The 22,711-nt window shown below is 46.0% G+C and overlaps 2 protein-coding genes across 6 annotated transcripts in view; both read left to right on the plus strand.

The window, feature by feature from the left end:
- Positions 1-3,526, plus strand: part of ARID1A (AT-rich interaction domain 1A) — a 66,600-nt gene extending 63,074 nt beyond the window's left edge. For all 4 annotated transcript variants that reach the window (XM_037017839.2, XM_037017840.2, XM_017661416.3 and 1 more), the window contains exon 20: positions 454-3,526. In XM_037017839.2, coding sequence (XP_036873734.1) covers positions 454-2,181 — 1,728 coding nt within the window. In that variant the 3' untranslated portion in view covers positions 2,182-3,526. The remainder of the gene's footprint in view (positions 1-453) is intronic.
- A 5,229-nt stretch (positions 3,527-8,755) lies between these two features.
- Positions 8,756-19,094, plus strand: PIGV (phosphatidylinositol glycan anchor biosynthesis class V). Of its 2 annotated transcripts, none has more exons than XM_037017854.2 (5): positions 8,756-9,476; positions 10,390-10,479; positions 12,225-12,359; positions 15,629-16,750; positions 18,060-19,094. In XM_037017854.2, exons 3-5 carry the CDS (start codon positions 12,282-12,284, stop codon positions 18,339-18,341), a joined length of 1,482 nt encoding a protein of 493 aa, XP_036873749.1. In that variant the 5' UTR covers positions 8,756-9,476; positions 10,390-10,479; positions 12,225-12,281; the 3' UTR covers positions 18,342-19,094. The 2 variants fall into 2 exon arrangements, with proteins under 2 accessions (XP_036873749.1, XP_017516913.1); XM_017661424.3 differs by lacking the exon at positions 8,756-9,476 and adding an exon at positions 9,489-9,845.
- The last annotated feature ends 3,617 nt before the right edge of the window (positions 19,095-22,711 follow it).

The following is a 22,711-nucleotide window of genomic DNA, read 5'->3' on the forward strand; positions in this document are numbered from 1 at the left end:
AGGGGTCATCCCACCATGCCTAGCTTTGGGCTCCACTTAGCAGTGGAATGTAGAGTGTGTCCTAAGAGGGTCACTGGCAGTGACCCATCAGTAGGAATCAAGCCTGGTGAAGGAAAGCAGAAATGGGTTGGAAAAAAGGAAGCTGAGAGATGGGCATCACTGGTAGGTGAGGTGCAGAGCTACTGGTCAGCACTTCCATCCTGCTGCAGGCTCATGTGAAGGTAGGTTTCACAGAAGGAAGAACTTTGCCAGGCATAGGAGAGATTAACTTGTTCTGTAGAGAGTCTTTGGGAAAGAAGCAACTCTGCCTCTCCTGGTGATACAGACGTCTGACCTAGAAGGAAAAGGTTGGGGGGAGATTAGAGGGAAGACCTGGGGAGGTCTCTCAAGGCAAGGATTCTCTTCTTAGCCTACTTTTCTCCCTTAATTTATTCCCTGCTCTTTCTCTTTTAGCTCCCAGGGTTGCTAGAGCTTCTTGTGGAATATTTCCGACGTTGCCTGATTGAGATCTTTGGCATTTTAAAGGAGTATGAGGTAGGTGACCCAGGACAGAGAACACTACTGGACCCTGGGAGATTCAGCAAGACATCTAGTCCAGCCTCTGTGGAAGGGGAGGAGGAAGAAGATCTTCTAGGTCCTAAACTAGAGGAGGAAGAAGAGGAAGTAGTTGAAAATGATGAGGAGATGGCCTTTTCAGGCAAGGACAAGGCAGCCTCAGAGAACAGTGAGGAGAAACTGATTAGTAAGTTTGACAAGCTTCCAGTAAAAATTGTGCATAAAAATGACCCATTTGTGGTGGACTGCTCAGATAAGCTTGGGCGTGTGCAGGAGTTTGACAGTGGCCTGCTGCACTGGCGGATTGGTGGGGGGGATACCACTGAGCATATCCAGACCCACTTTGAGAGCAAAACAGAGCTGCTGCCTACCCGGCCTCACGTGCCCTGCCCACCAGTCGCTCGGAAACATGTCACGGCAGCAGAGGGTATGCCAGGGACAACAGAACAGGAGGGCCCCCCACCTGATGGCCCTCCAGAAAAACGGATCACAGCCACTATGGATGACGTGTTGTCCACCCGGTCCAGCACATTGACCGAGGAGGGAGCTAAGAGTGCAGAGGCCACGAAGGAGAGCAGCAAGTTTCCATTTGGCATCAGCCCAGCACAGAGCCATCGGAACATCAAGATCCTAGAGGATGAGCCCCACAGTAAAGATGAGACCCCACTGTGTACCCTTCTGGACTGGCAGGATTCCCTTGCCAAGCGCTGTGTCTGCGTCTCCAATACCATCCGAAGCCTGTCATTTGTGCCAGGCAACGACTTTGAGATGTCCAAACACCCAGGGCTGCTGCTGATCCTGGGCAAACTGATCCTTCTGCACCACAAGCACCCAGAACGGAAGCAGGCACCACTAACTTACGAGAAGGAGGAGGAGCAGGACCAAGGGGTGAGCTGCAACAAAGTGGAGTGGTGGTGGGACTGCTTGGAGATGCTCCGGGAAAACACCTTGGTCACGCTTGCCAACATCTCGGGGCAGTTGGACCTGTCTCCATACCCTGAGAGCATTTGCCTGCCTGTCCTGGATGGACTCCTGCACTGGGCCGTCTGCCCTTCAGCTGAAGCCCAGGACCCCTTCTCCACCCTGGGCCCCAATGCCGTCCTTTCCCCTCAGAGACTGGTCTTGGAAACCCTCAGCAAACTCAGCATCCAGGACAACAATGTGGACCTGATCCTGGCCACACCCCCCTTCAGCCGCCTGGAGAAGTTGTATAGCACCATGGTGCGCTTCCTCAGTGACCGAAAGAACCCAGTATGCCGGGAGATGGCTGTGGTGCTGCTAGCCAACCTGGCGCAGGGTGACAGCCTGGCAGCCCGCGCCATTGCAGTGCAGAAGGGCAGCATCGGCAACCTCCTGGGCTTTCTGGAGGACAGCCTTGCTGCCACACAGTTCCAGCAGAGCCAGGCCAGCCTGCTGCACATGCAGAACCCGCCCTTTGAGCCAACTAGTGTGGACATGATGCGGCGGGCTGCCCGCGCGCTGCTGGCCCTGGCCAAGGTGGACGAGAACCACTCGGAATTCACGCTGTACGAGTCACGGCTATTGGACATCTCGGTATCACCGTTGATGAACTCATTGGTTTCACAAGTCATTTGTGATGTACTGTTTTTGATTGGCCAGTCATGACAGCCGTGGGACACCTCCCTCCCTGTGTGTGTGTGCGTGTGTGGAGAACTTAGAAACTGACTGTTGCCCTTTATTTATGCAAAACCACCTCAGAATCCAGTTTACCCTGTGCTGTCCAGCTTCTCCCTTGGGAAAAAAGTCTCCTACTTCTCTTGCCTCTTCCCCCACCCCACCCACCTCCTACCTTTCTGTTCCTTGTCTTCACCTTACTCCCCTCAGGACCCCCACCCTATTTGAAAAGACAAAGCTCTGCCTACATAGAAGACTTTTTTTATTTTAACCAAAGTTACTGTTGTTTACAGTGAGTTTGGGGAAAAAATAAAATAAAAATGGCTTTCCCGGTCCTTGCATCAACGGGATGCCACATTTCATAACTGTTTTTAATGGTAAAAAAAAAAAAAAAAAAAAAAGGAAAAAATACAAAAAAAACCTGAAGGACAAAAAAGGTGACTGCTGAACTGTGTGTGGTTTATTGTTGTACATTCACAATCTTGCAGGAGCCAAGAAGTTCGCAGTTGTGGACAGACCCTGTTCACTGGAGAGGCCTGTGCAGTAGAGTGTAGACCCTTTCATGTACTGTACTGTACACCTGATACTGTAAACATACTGTAATAATAATGTCTCACATGGAAACAAGAGAAAACGCTGGGTCAGCAGCAAGCTGTAGTTTTTAAAAATGTTTTTAGTTAAACGTTGAGGAGAAAAAAAAAAAGGCTTTTCCCCCAAAGTATCATGTGTGAACCTACAACACCCTGACCTCTTTCTCTCCTCCTTGATTGTATGAATAACCCTGAGATCACCTCTTAGAACTGGTTTTAACCTTTAGCTGCAGCGGCTGCGCTGCCACATGTGTATATATATGACGTTGTACATTGCACATACCCTTGGATCCCCACAGTTTGGTCCCCCTCCCAGCTACCCCTTTATAGTATGACGAGTTAACAAGTTGGTGACCTGCACAAAGCGAGACACAGCTATTTAATCTCTTGCCAGACATCGCCCCTCTTGGTGTGATGCTGTACAGGTCTCTGTAAAAAGTCCTTGCTGTCTCAGCAGCCAATCAACTTATAGTTTGTTTTTTTTTTCTGGGTTTTTGTTTTGTTTTGTTTTCTTTCTAATCGAGGTGTGAAAAAGTTCTAGGTTCAGTTGAAGTTCCTGATGAAGAAACACAATTGAGATTTTTTCAGTGATAAAATCTGCATATTTGTATTTCAAACAATGTAGCTAAAACTTGATGTAAATTCCTCCTTTTTTCCTTTTTTGGCTTAATGAATATCATTTATTCAGTATGAAATCTTTATACTATATGTTCCACGTGTTAAGAATAAATGTACATTAAATCTTGGTAAGACGTTTGTGAGGCTTTTTATTGTTTTCAAACTGTTTAAAAGCTTGAGCTTTTTGGTGGAAGAAGCTGATCCTGTTGTTGAAAATCTCTCTTGGTGTGTTCTTCCCCCTAAATGGTGGCATCCTGGACCCTGTCGTTTGTGCACTGTATTCCACTTTACCTTTCATACTGTAACTCTAAGAAGGATCTGAGATAATTTCACACCTGCAAGAGGAAGTTCTAGGCATGAAAAGCATGTTAGCTTCTTGAAATAAAATGAGTTTAAATAGCCAACGAAATTGATGATACTCTGGGAAAAAACAACTTTTGGAAATAGTTAGCAAAGGGATGATCTATGTTTTTCTTAGAAGTTTTTAACAGTAAGACAACTACTTATCTGAAGGCAGCTTCCAACGTAACCATTTCTTTCTCCAGACTGGCCCTCTCCCCTGAAGCTGGATTATACAGCATTCCACTGCCTTCTAGAAATCTCTGCTTGCAAGTTTAATTTGAACCTGCCCAAGCTAAAATGCCCTGTCTTCCCCCTAAAAACCTGCTGCTTCCTAAGTGCAACCCCATTGCTCAGCAAAAAAATCAACTCCTTTCATTTCCACATCCAGTCTGTTAGCACTCTTCAAGAACTAATCACTCTGGCCACTACCACTGTAGTTCAAGACACAATCATACCCTTCTTGGATTCTTAAAATACCTCCAAACTGGCCTCCCTGCTTCTTCGGTTTTGCTTGGTCAAACAGCAAACCAGAATGCCCCCTTTGAAACCTAAGATTAAAATCCTTCAGTGCTTCTCACTATGAACAAGTGAAAGTCTAGATCCTTACAATGACCTCTGAGGTCCTCGGTTCAGTTAACTAGCTTGCACTTACCTCTCTGGTACCCTTTCCTCTCTTCCCCATTGCTCACCCCACTATACAGAACTGTTTCCACCTTGGGGCCTTTGCACTTACTGTTTACTCTGCCCAAAATACTCTTTCACCAGATAACTGTGTGGCTCAAGTCCTCATCTTCAGATCTTTGCTCAAATACCATTATCAGTGAATCACTAGTCACTTTATTTAAAGTAGCAACCTGCTCGTCTGCCCTATTTCCTTCTCTACCTTAATCTTTTTTACAGCACTTGTTACCATCTGGCCTATTGCATATTGTACTTAACCTGTCTTCCACTGGAATGTAAGTTCTCTGAGGGTAGGAGGTTTGGTTTTCACTACTGCATCCCTGTCCTACAGCACAGCCTGGCACATAGCCACTTCATAAGCAGTTGAATGAAATCAGATGTTGGCCAGATGCATATTTTCATAAGGCTTCTCTGTACATCTTCCTTAAGGAAACAATGGAGAAACCAGAAGCAGTAATAGAAAATGCTAATTTTGTGGACACTTAGAGGTGAAACTTCAAACAGCTTTCTGCTGAGTACCTAGTTGTATACCAGAAGTAGTACATCAAATAATTCTGTAACAGTCCCATATTGTGAAGTCAGTATTTTGGCTCCCATTTTACAGTTGAGGAAATTGGCTTGTTTGAGCTCACACACCACCAAGGTCCCCCTGACCTTCTGAGGCCCAGGTTCTTCCTAATACACCACACTATGCCTCCCTCCTGGATCAGGAGACAAGCTGGAGTGACTGGACCTAGCTGTGGAGCTCAGCAGGCAAGATTTGGTTTTGTATTTAGCATGATGTAATGTCCCAAGAATTTCAGTCAAGTGGTCCTCAAACTAAGTGTGGTTAATATTTGGGTCAGGGACAAGAATGAATAATTAGTATTTCTCTATTGGTGGTGGGGGGGAATAGAGATAATTGGCTAAACTTTGTCAACCAAAATGCCTTTCTAGAACACTTCTGGGAGAAACTAAATGGAAAAGTTTTCAAATCTATATTTTGGTGAGCAATGTTGCTAATAGCTATTTTTGCTCTGGGCCTCCTGAACTTAATTTTCTAGTCTAGAAAGTGCATTTCTGGGCTATGCATGGAGCATTACCTAGGAGTTTGGTTTCCTGGGTTCCTTTCATCTGCTTTCCTGCAATGCAGGGGGAGTCTAGCCTGGTCTGCAGTTTATAACTAGAGTTAGCACAGGCGGAGAGAACTGCTAGCCATTGAGCTGTGAGTAATCTGCTTTTGAGAAGTAAACAGAACCTCGCCAGCAGAGAACCCAGGGGTGTGGCCAGTAGTTCTTTTCCCAGGCTCCTCCCTCCCCACCCCCCAAATGACCTTAGCCTTCTTTCATAGCTGGAAAGCAGCCAAGTCCGGCCTAAACAATACTCTCAACCTCATTGGCTCTTTTGCCTTGCAGCTACTGCCACCCCCAAGTGGCTAAGGCCCTTCCTACTAGGCCTCTTAGTGGGGTCAAGGTTTTCTAACTACTTGACAGGCAAACTCTGAAGGAAGGGTGAAAAATGTCTAGTGTCCATGGCCCCTAAAGAATCAGTGTGTGACTCCTGCAATTGGGAGGCAAGACAGAGTGTTTGTCCTTGGGTGGATGAATATCTTCATGTGATACAGCAGAGGTCTAAGTTAAAGGATGCTTTTGGTTAATGTCCAAAACCTGATTGGTGCCACCCCATGTTTCAGGATGGATGTAAATGTCACCCAGAATCCTTGGAAACTGCCAATGAATGCCCTTTCATCCACAGCGAAAAGAAGTGCCATAAAATTCTGGTAAGGCACAGCTACCTGTCATCAGGCATTAGCCCTGCCTGCTCACAGTTGGCAGTGACAGAATTAGAGACCAGTGTGGTCACTTTTGTCCCATAATGGCATGGCATCAAAGCCAAGATCAGGGTCAGCTACTCCATCGTTTCCATAAGGATAGGAGCCATGACAAGTTTAGAGTCTGGAAACTGAACTACTGAGAATAGATAAGCAGGGCTGTTCCTCCACCCAGCCTGGGGAGCAGCAGGAGCAAGGCAAGGCAGCTAGAGAAAAACATTGTCAAGTTGCTCTAGGGAGGTGAGCACTTCACAATTACCAAACATCCTTCTCCACACCTTCAGTGGGAAAACCACTATCTCCCTGTTTTGTCCAGGGAGTTACACCAGCCGGTCTTCACTGAGCACTTTGTCCCAAGCATTATGAAGTCTAGGAGGTAGAGATTACCATCCGCATGAAGGCAAGAACAGTGCCTGTCTTGCTCAGTGTTACATCTTCATCCCCTGTCACATAGTAGGCATTCCTATTTTGTTGACTAAAACAGGAAAAATAGGACTTCAGTGGAGGAAGAGTAGGTAGAAGCTATTAAGATTTGGTGGCCCTACCTAGGATTCTTGGCATCGCCTGTAATACCCTTAGTTGTGCTGAAAAAAAGGAAGAGAGGGAAAGAGGTAAGACTGAGAAAGAGTAAAATAGTTTAGTAGTAGAAAACAAACAGCCTAGGAGGCCAGAGATCTGAATTCAAGTCTTACCTCTGCCACAAGTTGTGTTACTTTGGGCCAGTCGCTTCCCTTCACTGAGCCTTAGTTCCCACATCCATATAAGTATCAGGTTAAATAAATTGATCTATTCACAAGGTCTGTACATACCTTGTGTGAAGGGTATACACAGTGTGCAAAGCACTGTTTAAGGGCTGGTAATACTTTGGTGAATACGTTCCCCATTCTCACAGAGCTTACATCCCATAAGAGGGAAACAATGCAACGAAATTCACGGACAGGACAACTTAGGTGTTGTTAAATTCTGTGAAGAAAACAGAATAGGGTGATGGGATAGCATGTGGCTACATCATCGGGGAAAGACCCTCTGAAGGGGCAACATTTCAGCTGGGACCTGAATGTAGTGGGCTGGCCAAAGAGTGGTCAGACAGTGAAGTGTTTCAAGCAGGGGAAACAAAAGCAGAGCCAGGTAGGTCCAAGAAACAGATGCTGTAACTCCTACATTCTAGGATTCTAGAAACATCAAAGCATTGCTTCCATTGTTTAGGTTATGGATTTATACATGAAATTGTTTCTTGATGGTGTGGGATATTTGCTTCTTAATGGAAGTGGCCGGGTGGTATAGAGTCTTTCTCGAGCCTGGGGTGTGTCTCCATCTCTCCCATAGTGCTGGTCGCTCAGCTGGCTCCCTGTGTAGATGCAGGCTCCATTTTAGCTGCAGACTCTAAAAGCAGAAAGGAGAGAGCTGCCTCCTCAACTACTTACTCACAGCTCTGGAGGCTCAGAACCCCCTCCCCTCCCACCTAGTTTTCAATTCTGACAAGCCAGGGCTTTGAGAGCAAAAGATTCAGCTTCTTTGCTTTCCTGCTGGAGCAGGAGCCAGAAAATGAAACAGGAAACAGAGCGGAAGAAGAGGGGGCTGGGTAGCAGGGAAGGAAAGGAAGGAGAAATTGCAGGAAAGCAGAGTTGAAGATCTGGACAGTTGAGCTTTTAGAAGACATTCTGACTTATCACAAGAGATGCGTGTCCCTTTTACAGATTTTTGGGGGAATTTGGGGTGGACAGAGGGAACTTTAAGAATGCATGTCTTTTTCTCTTGTGAATTCACAGAGCAAGTACAGTTCACTTCTCAGTTTTGCTTTTGCAAAGAGTGCTGCTTGGAGCTTCATGGAATTCTAGAGATTCAAGCCACATTAGGCCCCAGTCACGAGTACGCCCTGCAGTTTTGCCGATTCACTCACAGGCCTCTAGAGCTGAGAATAAGTGTCACTGAAAAACCTGGGAGAAGGGTCTTCTAAACTCCATTTTTCCCTTCTTCTCTCCGTCAACACACCACCAAAACGTGATTTATTCTTTACCCGCCTTACACACAACAAATGACTGAGAGCAGCGTAGGTCTCAGGGCCTGAAATGAGTTATAAAGAATCAAAAGATGTAGTCTTTGGCCCCCCCATAACTGATGTGGGCTACTCCTTGCTTGGAGAGATAGCAACCACCTCTTTGTTCCCACCCACATGTAGTAGCTGTGGCAGAAGATAAACCCCTCCCTCAGCCAGGGCTGTGGCCAGAGGCTAACCCAGACCCTAGCTTCGTTTGGAGTGCAGATAACTGAAACCACAGAAGGCTTTGGAATCCTGAGAAAAGAAATCCACCAACGGAGAAGGATTTATTATCTATTTCCTTTAAGGAGGGTGCAAAGTTGTTCTAACAGTTTCCGTTACAGGGTACCAACTGGCCGCTCCTCCCTAACAGTCTGTTTTGTTGCGTTAGTTTCTTTTTTTGTCTTCGTTTTTGGCCCCACTTTTTAGGAGAGGAACTGCCTGAATGAAGAAGGAGAAAGGAGTCCTGGGGGGCGATCTCTGAAGCTTCTTACTCTGTCCTCATTAGCCACCTGAGAATGGGTTGAGGACAGAAGTAGGACAGAAGGTCCCTGGTAACTGGAGGAGGGGAAAGTCAGGGGGATCCCCCACTTTATTCACACCCAGGACGCAGGGTGCCGCTGCTGGCTACAGAAACCCCAAGAAGGCTTTTCATTCTACTTAGAGAACATCTATTGTGTGCCAGGGTCTGTGCTGAGCTGTTGTTGCCTGACAGCAGGGAGAGTGCTGCTCTGGCTTCTGTGAAGAGGCCGCGGGACAGCCCCCGGCTCCAAGAGCCTCGGCATACATCAGGAACTCAGTGGATGTCTGCGGGACGGAACTGGGGCAAGAGCACGGACTGTGAGACAGCAGCCCCAGCAAACTAACTGAAGGCGGGGGCGGGGGACTGAGGAGCGTGAAGTGCCAGAGAGAACTCTTCAGGTGTCACTGAGGAAGGAAGATACCCAGAAAGAAGGGCGCGGAGCTGTGGGGCTTTGCGGTCCCCGCTCCGCTCGCCCGAAGTCAACATGGCCGCCGCAAGGCGGGGCGGGGCAGCTCTGAGTCCGGGCAGGAGCGGGGCGGGGCCGCCGTCGGCGGAGTCACTGCGCAGGCGCAGGCCGCTCGGGGCCCGGATGGAAGAGCTGCGGTTCGGGCCTTCTCTGGGAGATCGCGATGGGCCGGCACTGAGGAGCTGGAGGCAGCCTGGGAGCCCGGGAGTTATTTGGAGGTGGGGGGTGGGGGGTGGGGGGGGGCAGTTGTCAAAAGGAGGCCGAGCGAAATGAGACGGAGGCCGCGCTGTAGCAGGGAGCCCCGCCCCTCCGCCATAGAGGCCTCCCGGTGCCGCCTCTTCCTTTACAGCCTGCCGCCCTCCCCCGCCTTCCGGCCCTATGCCGACCCGGGCCCTATCGGCCCCCTTGGGAGTAACCCCTAAGCCCCTCTGCGGGGATGAGGTGCCTGATCACCACTTGGGGCGGTGTCCGAAAGGAACACAGTCTTCGGACCCGACTGGGCTGGCAGAAGGCGGCACCTGGCTGGCGACGACCCCCAAGGCCTCTGGCTTTTAGGACTGGTCAGAGCGACTTCACCCATAGAGAATGTTAGTCTTGCCCAGAGGGTCCAGAGCTCCAGTTCAGGCCTCCCCAAATTCTCAGCCCTAAGCTACCCAGTAAGAGCACGCGCTGTCATTGGATAAGTACAGGACTCAGGAGTTGGGGAGACCTGGTCTGTAATCCTGGTTCTGAAAGAGCACATTCCCTTTGGCCGCGGTGAGGGCTTGTGGAAGATCGTGAGGTTTCAGGGAGGGGAAAAAAACATTCTCTTCAAATATAAATATAGCCTTCGGTGTGTCATTTGACCCCAATGAGTCTCAGTTTCCACATCCATAAAATGGCGGTGGTAATTACACTGGCTTCATAGGGTCTAATGAGGTCTCTGATAGAGACTGTGGAGGTTTGTATTAGTCACCTCTATGGGGCATATTTATCTCACGGGAAAGTACACCAAAAGTAGTTGCTCTCTAAGTGTCCCGCCAGTTCGGAGAGTCAGTGATTTCACAAATGGTTGTTGGAAAGTGAGGTCGGCAACCAGCCGAGAGGGAGAACTCACTGGCTTTGTTTTGTTTTTATTGTTTTACCTGTAAGCTAAGTGTAGGCTTCAAGTCTCCTGTGGTCGCTGGGGCTAGAGGTTGGCTCTGGAGAGAGGAAGAATGAAAGCCTGGTGAAGAGGCAGAGGTGGGTTAAGTGCTTTTCTGTTCCAACTTTTCTTCTGCATGTGGGTGGCAAATGACTTAAGGGAGTAAGTGAATTCACCCTAGGATAGAGAACTAAAGGCCATATGAGGGTGGCCCCGCCTGTTTCCACAGTTCTCGATTCAGCGTGTCAGATGTTGGAAGTGAAGGGTAGATTTACAAACTACCGCTTGCTCTCTGGGGTTTTCAAAAGCTTGCCTTTGAACTGAATTTTGATGAGCAAACCGGTGTGGCGTCGGTGGCCTCTCCCTTCCTCCATTCCTCCTGGTGATGCAGTAAGCGGCTAGCGCCCCCTTGTGCCAAGAACTGAGTACTGTTGCTATTGGCCAATCTGGCTACCTTCCTGGAGAAATTTTATTTTCTTGCAGCTTCAATGACTTTGTCGTCTTCGCTCTTAACCTGAGAAATGATGGGAGGAGTACTTGAAACAGTCATTTCATATCCACAGCCAATGAACTGGTGCTGCTATATCCTGTTCTTGCCTCTTCCACTCAATCAGAACGGGCTTAAAATGCCTGTTTGTAATGCTAGGCCCTGCGGGTAGTTGGGAGCAAGATAGACAAATCCCCTGTTCTCACAAGCAAGTGAAATAAGCAACAACAATAAAGAGGAAAAGGCAGAGTCCAATGAGAGCATATTCATATAGCCTAGTGAGGGTCGGTGAAGAAGCCCAGAAACAAATGATAACTAAAGGTTTGATAGGTAGTAGCCAGATAAAAGAGAAGAGTCTTCCAGTTCTCTCTGTTAATTTACCAGTTTAAATATTTTTCCCTTTAGGGATAGTTCTTCACCCCCAATCGATGAGCTGCCTCTGACGCCCTTGCCCACCCTTCTGACTTCTCAGACTGGTGTTTGAATGTTCTGTAGGAGCCATTGCTACTTCTTTTAGCCCAAGAAATTGTTGGAAAAAAAGTGCTGTAAAGTGCATTCCTTGCCCCAGAATGGCTTTGCAATTGTTTATACATTGCTGCCATTCCAACAAAGAGATGGGAAATAATAGTTTTCCCCATCCTTAGTAGTCAACTCTGTCTTCCTCCTAAGTTTGTTTTAGCAATGGGAGCTGGCTGAAGTCCTGCTGAGTTGTGGTTTTCTTTTCCTTCTCCACTTAATTTAACAGACCAGCTGAACACACATCACAGAGCTAAGCTAGAGTGTGTAGTCATTATGGTCTTCCAGTTCAGGTCTATGCCCCGTTTTGGGGACTCTGGTTTGGGACCTAGTTTATTATTCTGGGCAGGAGGGAAAAGGCACACACCAAATAATAGCAACCGCAATATAGATTTGGTAGTACTTCTTCACACTTTAGTCCATTTCACTGTGACAGTTTTGTGAGACAGGCAAAATAGTCTGATCCTGTTTTACACATAAAGAACTGAGGCTCAGAAGGACTAAATGAGAACCTATAAGCAGCAAAGCCAGGACTTGAACCCAGGTCTTTAGTTCCTGCACAGTGACACACAACAGGCTTTTAAAGATTTTTCTGTGAGCTTCGCTTTCCAGCTTCATGCCTGTTTATGTGGAACTTTCCTGATAAGAATTCAGTGCTTCAGAGTAACACCAAGTCGTCCCATCTGCCTTCAGGATGCTTTTCCCTCATCTGGGCAGTTAGGTGGCTTTGTTTGCCTTAGGAATGCTGAAAGGGAAGCCTCCCATGAAGAATGCTTTCAAGAACTTGCTTTTGGCCCATATGTATGACATGACACATCCTCCTTGGGTTTTGGAGTTTAGAAGCCTGAGGGGGCTCAATCCGGGCAGCAACAGCCCTGAATTCCTGGTGGTGAGAGGATGTGGCCCCTGGACCCATCCCGGAAAGAGGTGCTGAGGTTTGCAGTCTGCTGCCGTGTCCTGACTCTGGTGCTGCAGGTCAGTCTGATCTTTTGTCCTGAACATGTCATTGGCATGTGACTGGGCTAGGTGCTAAGAATAGTCCTTATCTCCTTTCTACCTCCCAAATGTGCCCCTCCATGTGGTTGGAACCATAGAGACCTAAAAAGAGTTTTATAGCTGAAAAGTGGACCAGACTCTTGGAAATGGTCTGTTAATCCCTTATTTTACATGTGAAGCAGCAGAGGCCTCGAAAGGTTAAATGGTTTCCCTAAAGCCACAAAGCAAGTTAGAGTAGGGCCAGAATCAGACCCCAGATACTCCTGAGCCAGTAGTATTTCAGACCATGATGTTAGGTAACCAGAAATGCCTTTAGGGTGTGACAGCTCAAAGCCTTGCTCTGGGTCCCCTTACCAGGAGACTGAACACTACATCTGTCAGTTGAGTGGGAGAGAGGTGACTGTCCTGAGATAATCTGTGTATTTTTGTTTAGTCCTCAGTGTCTCCTCCCCTTCCCTGACATGTCTCCCCTTGCTGTCTCACCCACACACAACCCTCAGAATGCATTTTCCCTTTTACAACTCCCTTTCTCCTCCAAGGCTGCCCTTGGTAATATATTTTAATCAAATTGCATATTTACTTAAGTTATGTCCAGTGCCTAGCACAGTGCCTGGTGCTCAGTAGGTCCTTAGTATGTGTTGTTGTATGTATGTCAACACTCTAGGGATGTTATGTTAGCATAATTATGTCTGCCTTTTATCATAAGCACCAGTCACTCTGAAGCTCATAGCTGGCTCCTTTAGGGGAACCTTCCCTCTCTCCTACTGTATGAGGCATAGTAGGCTCAGCTGGGTCCCAGGTTTAGTTAAAAGTGTCTTCAACTTGGAGACTAGGGCTGTTATCTGTGACTGTCACTCCTGTCCCACTTGTTTTCACTGTTTCGTGAGGCCTAATAAAGAAACTGACCAAAAAGAGAAAACGCCTTAAAAATGGGGTTATACATGTAAGAACTTATTCACTATGTAAGAACTTGTTCACCATGTAAGAACTTGTTTGTTATGCTTCAGAAGATTGGAGACTGTTGAGAATTAGGCTTGGGGTTAATGATTGTTAATTGAGTCCCCTCTACAGAATTTTATTGTTGTTAACAACCATTTGATCAATAAATATGAGAGATGCCCTCTCAAAAAATAAATAAATAAATAAATAAATAAATAAATAAATGATAAATAGGGTCATATTCCTTTTGCCATGCTGGGGAAACTGAACTTGATGATAGCTTTGAACCAGCATCAGCTGAGGTGATAGGCTGAACCAATGGAACAATGCTGTGAATTGGCATCTAGAATAGAGAACCAGGACAGTTGGATTCTAATTGAGATTGTGATTTGGAATCAAGTTTCCTCTAGACTGTTTACTCAACCACCGAAATTTATTAAGTGCCTGCTCTGTTCCAGTACTGCGCTAGATGGTAAGTATTAAAGGTCATGATCTCTTTTTCTCTTAAGTAGCCGACACTCTGATGAGGCAGAAGATATTTAACAATAATGCTATTTCACTGTCGCTCCTTCTCCCAGCAACCCCTTCCAGCTTTAAAGTTTATGCCATCAGATTATATCCCCAGTTACCCTTCATTGTTGCTGTCATCTCTGTTAGTGACAGCTCATTCTTCCTCATTCCTTGAAGATTTTAGCTCCTGATTCACTACTGATTGCTCTTTCCAGAATTACTGTTGATTTTTTGGCAGTTTTAATATTAATAAAGCTGATGCATCTGACCACTATGTCCTGTCTTTCCAGTTCACTCCCTTCACTACCCCAGTTCTGGCGGTTCTTTCACCCCACTGGGTCTATAATCCGTTGATTCTACCACTGTTTCACTGTCCCTCATCCACCTTCTGGCTTCAGCTCCCCTTAACCCAGCTTATAGTCCATGGTCCACCGTGCCTACATGCACAACTCTCTTGCTCCCTTCTTCCTATGTCTTATTCACAAGACAGAAGACCAACCTTGGTTAAAGTCAGTTCTCTGCCTACTCCATACCCACCAAACACACAACTGTATTAACTAGTCTCTTTCTATACAAGATCATTAACCCAAGTACTCAATGCTACCTGGCAATCTTAGTGTCTTTCCCTGGTCCATTCACCCTCCATTCTCTCAAATTTTTCTGCACATGAGAATCACCTGGGGGGATTTTTGAAACTCCCTGAATGATTTCAGTGAATAGCCTATTTTGAGAACCAGGGTCATGACTTATTTTACTTAGTTCCTCTTCACTCAGGTCTCTAATACCTTTTCCCCAACTTGCTTTCCTGAGTGAAAACTCAGAAAAAGAGCAGCAATCAGCAGCAACTTTCTGCATGCTCCCAACATCATCAGCCTATCTACATCTGCACCTCCGTGCCTTTACAGCTTAGGGTTGGATGAACTGTCTGTTCTCCTCTCTAAGGCTGGCTTCTCCACCTGTGTAGCAGATCCTGTCTTTTGCCTCCTCCAGCATTTCTCCCCTCTCCTAAATACTCAGTGGTATCCTTCCTACTTCATTATTCCCATGGTCAAATACTTATTGCCCACCTTAAAAAAAAACACAGCAAGATTTCCCTTGACCCCAAATTGTCATTCACCAACTACCCCATCTCTCTGCTCACCTTCACAGCAAAACTCCTCCAAATAGTTGTATGCACTCTCTCCCTTCTCCCCTTCTCTGTTGAATCTAGTCCGGGTGGTTTTTCTCCTGCATTCCACTGAAAAAGCTGTCAAAAAAAAGACACCAGTGACCTTGAAATTGCTAAATCCAGTGGTCAGTTTTCAGTCTTCATCTTACCTGACCTGTTAGCATTTATCAGTTGGTCACTCCTTTGTGTTACTTGATTCTGAATCACTATGCTCTTCTGGTTTTCCTCCTGCCTCGCTGACCATCCCTTCTTTATCTTCATTGCTGGATCCTTACTCTCTTTTGAACCTCTAAGTGTTGACACATCCAGGGCCCAGTCCTCAGATTTCTTCTTTCCTGTCTGCACTTCCTCCCTTGGTGATCTCATCTAATCTCATGCCTTTAAATACCACCCATATGCCTCTTTGACTGCCAGATTTATATCTCCAGCCTTGATCACTCTCCTGACCCTCAAACTCATATATCTCACTGCCTCGTTGACCTCTGCACTGGAATGTCCAACTCAGACTCAGCTGGTCCAAAACTGACCTCTCGATTCTCCCCCATCAAGTCTGTTATTCCTCATTTTATTAAATGGTAATTCTTTTTTCCAGTTGGCTCAATCAAAATCCTAGTTCTCTTTCATCCCACAGGCTCTCTTCAATGCCGTCATTCCAGATCATCATGCAGAAGCCTTCTCTCCTCCTCGCCTCACCCCCTCGGGCTCTGTGGACCAACTTGTGGAAGGTCTCCTGGGTGGCCTGTCTCACTGGGATGCTGAACACTTCCTGTTCATTGCCGAGCATGGCTATCTGTATGAACACAACTTCGCCTTCTTGCCTGGTTTTCCCCTGGCCCTGTTGGTGGGGACTAAACTGCTGAGACCCCTGCAGGGGTTACTGAACCTACGGAGTTGCCTGTTAATCTCAGTAGCATTGCTTAATTCCTTGTTCTCCGTGCTGGCCGCAGTCGCACTTCATGACCTGGGTTGTCTGGTTTTGCACTGTCCTCGCCAGGCCTTTTACGGAGCACTGCTCTTCTGCCTCAGCCCTGCCAACATCTTCCTGGCAGCTGGTTACTCAGAAGCTTTGTTTGCCCTCCTAACATTCAGCGCCATGGGGCAGCTGGAAAGGGGCCGAAGCTGGACTAGTGCACTCCTCTTTGCCCTTGCCACTGGTGTACGCTCCAATGGGCTGGTCAGTGTTGGCTTCCTCGTGCATTCTCAGTGCCAAGGCTTCTTCTCTTCTGTCATGGTGCTGAATCCTCTGAGACAGCTCTTGAAGCTGATGGGCTCTGTGTTCCTTTCAGTGATCACACTTGGCCTCCCCTTTGCCCTCTTTCAGTATTATGCCTATACCCGGTTCTGTCTGCCGGACTCGGCCCACCCCATCCCTAAGCCCTTGCTGCAGTTAGCCTTGGACAAGGGCTACCGGATTGCAGAAGGAAATGAGCCACCTTGGTGCTCCTGGAAAATTCCCCTGATATACAGTTATATCCAGGATGTCTACTGGAATGTTGGCTTTTTGAGATACTATGAGCTCAAGCAGGTGCCCAATTTTCTACTGGCTGCACCAGTGGCTATACTGGTTGCCTGGGCAACTTGGACATATGTGACTACTCAACCTTGGTTCTGCCTCACACTTGGGATGCGAAGGAGCAAGAACAGTAAGACCTTAGAGAAGCCTGATCCTGGATTCCTCAGTCCTCGGGTGTTTGTGTACCAGGTCCATGCTGCAGTGCTGCTGCTGTTCGGTGGTCTGTGCATGCATGTGCAGGTGAGGTGGGTTCCTGGCTAGGATAAGGCTGTGAATACAGACAGAACCCCTTGGCTGGGGACAGGGAAGACAGTTAACTTTCCTGTTTGAATGACCTGTATCTAATTTATTCATTCATTATCTATTTGGGGGCTTTCTTTTTGCCAGACCCTGGGTCAGACCACTAGGAATAGAACATGAGTGAGATTGTTGCCCTAGTGGGACTCATGGTAGAAATAGAGAGACAGATAAAACTATAAGACAGTGGGATAGAAGGGGAGTTGCTCTTTTGAGGCTAAGTATTGTAAAAGTACAAAGGAAAACATAGCTAACTGACTAAAGGGGCTGAGGAGGGTGTCATATTTAGGCTGGGTTTTGATGAGTAAAAAGTAATCCCATTTAAGAAGCAAAAGAGGAACATTCTGGGCCAGCCAATGGAAGGGCATGTGCGAAGACCTGAGAATTGTGAAAGGTCCTGATTCGACTGAGATGTAGAGATAAGCACAGAGGATATCTCTGGGACCTTCCCTAATATACCAAGAATATCTGCTTGCATGTTGATTTTTCAAGGTACTCTTAAGCTGGTGTTCAGTTTTCAGAGGTGTTTTCTTGTGCAGTGGCGGGGATAAAGAGGGATGGGAAAGGTTTGATCATACATCTGATTTTTGTGTTCCCATCTATGGCCCCAGTTTTAACATAACCCTAAGAAAGTCTTTTTGTCTCCATCATGGCCACTCCTTAGCAGTTTCTGCCTCTTGGAGGGGCACATTGGCTGTCTGTAAAGTTCTCTGAGCTATGTAAGGCACAGGAGAAATAGGAAGTAGCATTTTGTGTTTGTAGCTGGATCAGTTAGTAGAGTGTTTGCCAGCAGAGCTCATAGAGTTTCCAAGTTAGATGAGGCAGGCCATGTAGAGACTGGCTCTGAATTCCCCTAGGAGAGAGAATATTGAACCACAGAATCCCCTGCCCTCTTCCCCTCTGCTTTCTGGATCCACCTCAGGTTCCCAAAGCCCCATGTCACAGACTAGAGTTTAGAGTCCAGGTCCTGGTCTAAAATTGGACCCCATAGGGCTTTTAGTATTGATTGGCTCATTATCGTGGTAATTAGTCTGTAACTATGTTTGTTTGTAACATGAGGTCACCCAGCTAGTGTCACACAAAGCTTTATAAGGCACATCCTAAGGTCTGCTGATTTTTTTTTTCCAGTGTAGTGCATTTCTAGTTACGGGGCTATAGTTCACCCAGCAGCAAGGGAGCCCCAGGCTGGTCCAGTATGAAGCACTGGCATTCCAATAAATGTGCGAGTTTTCCTCCCTCTTATGATTTCCAGGTTCTCACCAGGTTTTTGGGCTCCTCCACTCCTGTTGTATACTGGTTTCCAGCTCATTTGCTTCAGGATCAAGAACCACAGCTGAGATCCCTAGAGACTGTGCCTTGGAAGCCTCCTGGAGGGAACTCTGCACCAGAACAAAAGGGCCCCAGAAATTCTCTCATGATGCTTTTGTACAATTGGAAAACTTGTTCTCTAGTCACACGATGCATTCTAGGCTACTTTCTGACCTACTGGCTCCTGGGAGTACTCCTGCATTGCAACTTCCTGCCTTGGACATGACCAGAGTCTCAGGGGACAGGCTTGAAGCAGACTTAAGCAGGGGTCCGAAAGTGCAGATACACCCCAGGGTGCCTGTGCTGCCCTGGGGTCCTTACTCTGTCCATTAGAACCTCTTTCTGTTTCTTGGAAGGTTGGTTAGGAATGACAGAAGTGTGAATCACTGTAAAGAGCTGCTTCTGGTCCTGGCTGTGGCAAACTTTGGTTGTAACTAGGTTTCGTAAGAAATTTTATTCCAAGTCTGAAGTACACCGGGATCTGTCTCGCCAACCAAGCATAACAAAACAACCACTGACTCACACATAAATTTAAATGTAAATTCCTTAAATCTCATCAAAGGCTCCAGCTGACAGGCTGGTGATAGTGCCCACATGACAGCAGAGGCTTGAATAGTGTAGTAGCAGGCAGCAAGTGAAGTGGGACCATCTTTTCAAAATGGAATATTGTTTTTGATCATTTTTTTCGTGATTTGTTCATGTAGTTACATGAAAAGTCTTACCAAGAAATGCAAATTGAACAACTTCCCATTACATGTGTGACAGATTACCTTTTAAAAATAATACAAGTTGAGAAAGTGATGTTGAGAACATTGCATGATCAGGCAGGTGACCTGCATTCTAGTCCTCTCAGTAAAACTCCACTTACCAGCTGTTTGACCTTGGGAGAGTTTTCAGAGCCTTAGTTGTCTTTTCTGAAACTAGGGGAAATGACACTACCCCTCTGGGGCAGAGGGGAAATAAACCATATAATCTCTTGTATGTGCCTTTCTGCTCTAAGATTTTTAAGAGCTGCCTTAAAAGATGAATCTTTCAGTCTAAACATTTGCATTAAGGCTCAAACGTGATTTTAGGAGAAAATAGACAATTCTGCTTTTGGCACTTAGAAGAAACTCTCCGCTTCCTCTGGTCCAACTCTGAGGAGTAACTTAATTGCCCTTTTCTTTGAGGGAAAGCAGTGACACCTGGTAAATATGGCTCCTTGTCCTATGCAAGTAATTCTGCACCAGACAACTAAATGGTCAAGGCAGTGACTGGTTTTCCTGCCCGGGTACCTGTGCTTGCTTGATTGGTAGACATGGATTAGAGGAGCCAACCTGGCAGCATGAATTTATAATTGAATGAAATGGTATATTCCTGACCTCATTTGGTTATAAGCCCATCACTACAATGGCAGTAAAATCATTGACCCCTGCTGAGCTATTTCTGCTCATTCTTTGAGCCAGGTAAGAGGCTGTGCATAGTCACCACTCATTTCACGTTTGAAACAAAAATTATGAAAAGCAGAAACTTTAAAATAAGTGGGTAATTATAAGCAGCTTCTTGAGAGCCCTGAGAGTCGGACTTTTAAGACAGTTCCTCTGACCATGACAGAAAGCTAAACTTGCCAGCTGAAGGGAAGCTCCTGGCTGAGCCCCAGCACCCTCTGTTGGAGCTTCTAGTCAGCCTGGCCAATAACTATTTTCCATCCATTGCCCCAGCTTTAGCAGAGCTGAGAGAATTTGGTCCAGAGTCAAATGCTTCTGCAAATGCACACACAGAGCAGGGCAGCCCTCTCTGCCTTCTGCCAAGACACGAGAGTGCCCTTGGCAAAAGATGATCACCCCTGCTCTAGAGTCCCTCCAGTTGGCAGAAACCGTTCCCTCCCTCCGTACCAACAGCTGCAAATCCAGGGACTTCCATCCTGTGAGTTGAGGTCTAATTTCAGTCCTTCATTGAAGAGGTAGGAGCACTAGATTTTTTTGTCATGGATTCAACTCTCGCCTCTGTTGGAGGGGGGGGATAATCAGGACTGATTGTTCCCCTACTGGAAGAGATGATTAAGACTTCACAGAGTAGGGGGTGATCTCACTGTTCTGGAAGTGTCAGCTTAACCTTCACACTAGTTCTCATCATCCCCAGAGACAAATTATCTCAAGGACCAGAAACCCTATAAATAAGAATCCCATCTTCTCAACTGATAAGAAACTTTGGCATTCTGCAGAGACCATTTTGGTTACAGTGGATCTTAGAGGAGATAACAGGACCTAGCTAGGTGAACTCGCCTGGAGATGGACAGTTGTCTCTCTGACTTTGGAGGGATCTAGTGGCTATTATTTAAGGAACTCAGGAATGGACTGACTTTATGGTGAGCAGCTGTCCTTTTACCATCCTAATAACAGTCTTTAATAGTCTGGGAGAGGGACATGAAGGGCCTAAGGCAGGAAGCTTCCTGTTTACTCTGAGGTCTAACAATGCTGCAGCTGGGTTGGGCGTCTACAATTTCAGAGAAAAGTCATTTCCTTCTGAGACCTAGCTAAAACAGAAACCAGAGGCTTCATTTACCTAGAAGTAGATGCTTTTTTGTTCTTTAATGAAGGTGGGAGGAGAAGGAGTATTTGACATGTCTTTACCATCCCCCCCCATTTCCCTGGGGAAAAATAGCACTCTTTTTGAACAGACCCTCTCACCTTCATCCAAAAATTGTGTGTGTGTGTGTGTGTGTGTGTGTGTGTGTGTGTGTGTGTGTGTGTGTGAAATGGATTCTTTCAGCAATTGTTTATTAATGCCTATCTTAGGCCAATGAAGATGACTTCCTATGCTTCTTGTCCTCAAATAACTATCTACTGGAGTTACTAGCAGATACACAGAAACAATCAGGATAGAAACTGGTATATTCAGGAGTGAAAGAATACTTAAACTTCTTGCTTTATAGCTCTCTACTTGAACTTTCTATGATGAGGATGAATTAAAGTTGTATGCTTAGGAAAAGGTAAGTAAGGTACAGAGAAGTACTTTGTAAATTCATACAATGTGAAGATCCCTTCCAGTTTAGAATACCTGAATAGACTACATGGGGAAATGGCCTTTGAGTTGGGCTTTGAAGGACATTTGCAGGATTTTGAAAGTTAAGGGCAGAGAATGAGCATAGGAAGCAGGAAATGGAACCGGATAGGGAGGGCTCAGTTTGAGTGGAACTGAGACTAAACCATTATTGAGGTCTAGGCCTTGAAATCAGCCCCAAGCCCAGCTCTATGGTATACTAGTGCAAACATGAGCCAGACATTGGATCTGTAAGCCTCATCAATTTACTCATCTATAAAATGTGAAAACATTGTCTTACTTCATAGATATAAATAACATCGTATACGTTGTTGTGGGATTTAAAAGTGTTCAGAACAGTCTAACAAGGAATAGCTACATTTTGGACATGTTGGGTTTACAATGCCATCAGCACATTTGTATTCCAGGAAATGTGGAACTAGAGACAAGGAGAGGGGTCCAGGGGACATCCACACAGACGTGATAATTACAGCAGCCCTAATTTTGGATGGGATTGTCAAAAAGAAAAGTGTAGAGACAGAAGGAGTGCTTGTAAGGCTTTGGGCAATTGATTCAACTTTCCTAAACCTGTTTTCTCATCTCTAAAATGGGAGTGAAAGTGTCTACCACCCAGAGTAGTTATAAGGACCAAATGAGACACTAGATAAAGCTCTAGCACAGCATCTGGCACATAATACCATGAATAGTAGCTATTTTTTATTATTTTAAAAGAACCAGAAACAAATAGTATCAGGGGAAGACTGAGTTTCAAGAAGAAAGAAATGGTTACCGGGGTCATAGACTGTTAAGGAAAAAATGAGAAAAGCTATTGAATTTAGGGAGTAGAGATACTCAAAGTAGGTTAACTGCTATAACAAACAACTCCCAAAATTCTGTGGCTTAATAAAAGTTTCTTTCATGTTTATCGTAGTCTAATGCAGGTTTAGGGAGAGAAGCCTGTTCCTACCCAGTCATTTGGTGCCCAGGCTTCCATTTTGTGACGCTGCCCTCCTCTAGATGCTGAGTCCTTTGCTTTCAGAGGTGTTAACGGGCCAGGCCTGGAAGAGACGCACATCATTTCACTTTCACACCATTGGCTAGAACTCACTAACTGCAGTGAGGTTGGAAGTAGGGGTGCCAGATAAAATACAGGATGCTCAGTTAAATTTGATTTTCAGGTAAATATTTTTCTATATAATTATATTCCAAATATCACATGGACATACTTAATACTGAGAAATTCTTCATTGTTTATCTGAAATTCAAATTTATCCTATATTTTTATTTGCTTAATCTGGCAACCCTACCAGAAAGTGAAATCTGACTGTGGGTTTAAGAAGAAGAGGACAGATATTTGTGTGTCACAGTCAGCCTCAGCTCCAGCCTGTCTTTCTGAGCCAAATATCTGTTCCTTTTCTTCTTACAGAACATACCCCTTCCCAAGGGAGGTAACTCCAAATTCCATCTAGTCACTGTATTCAACTCCAGATCTCCCATTAGTTTCAGATAGGTTCCTTAAGATGATTGATGAACTAAAAAAAAAAGTTATCCCCACCCCACAAGAACAAAATACAC

Source organism: Manis javanica, chromosome 4 (assembly GCF_040802235.1).
Source record: "Manis javanica isolate MJ-LG chromosome 4, MJ_LKY, whole genome shotgun sequence".
NCBI classification, from domain to species: domain Eukaryota; kingdom Metazoa; phylum Chordata; class Mammalia; order Pholidota; family Manidae; genus Manis; species Manis javanica.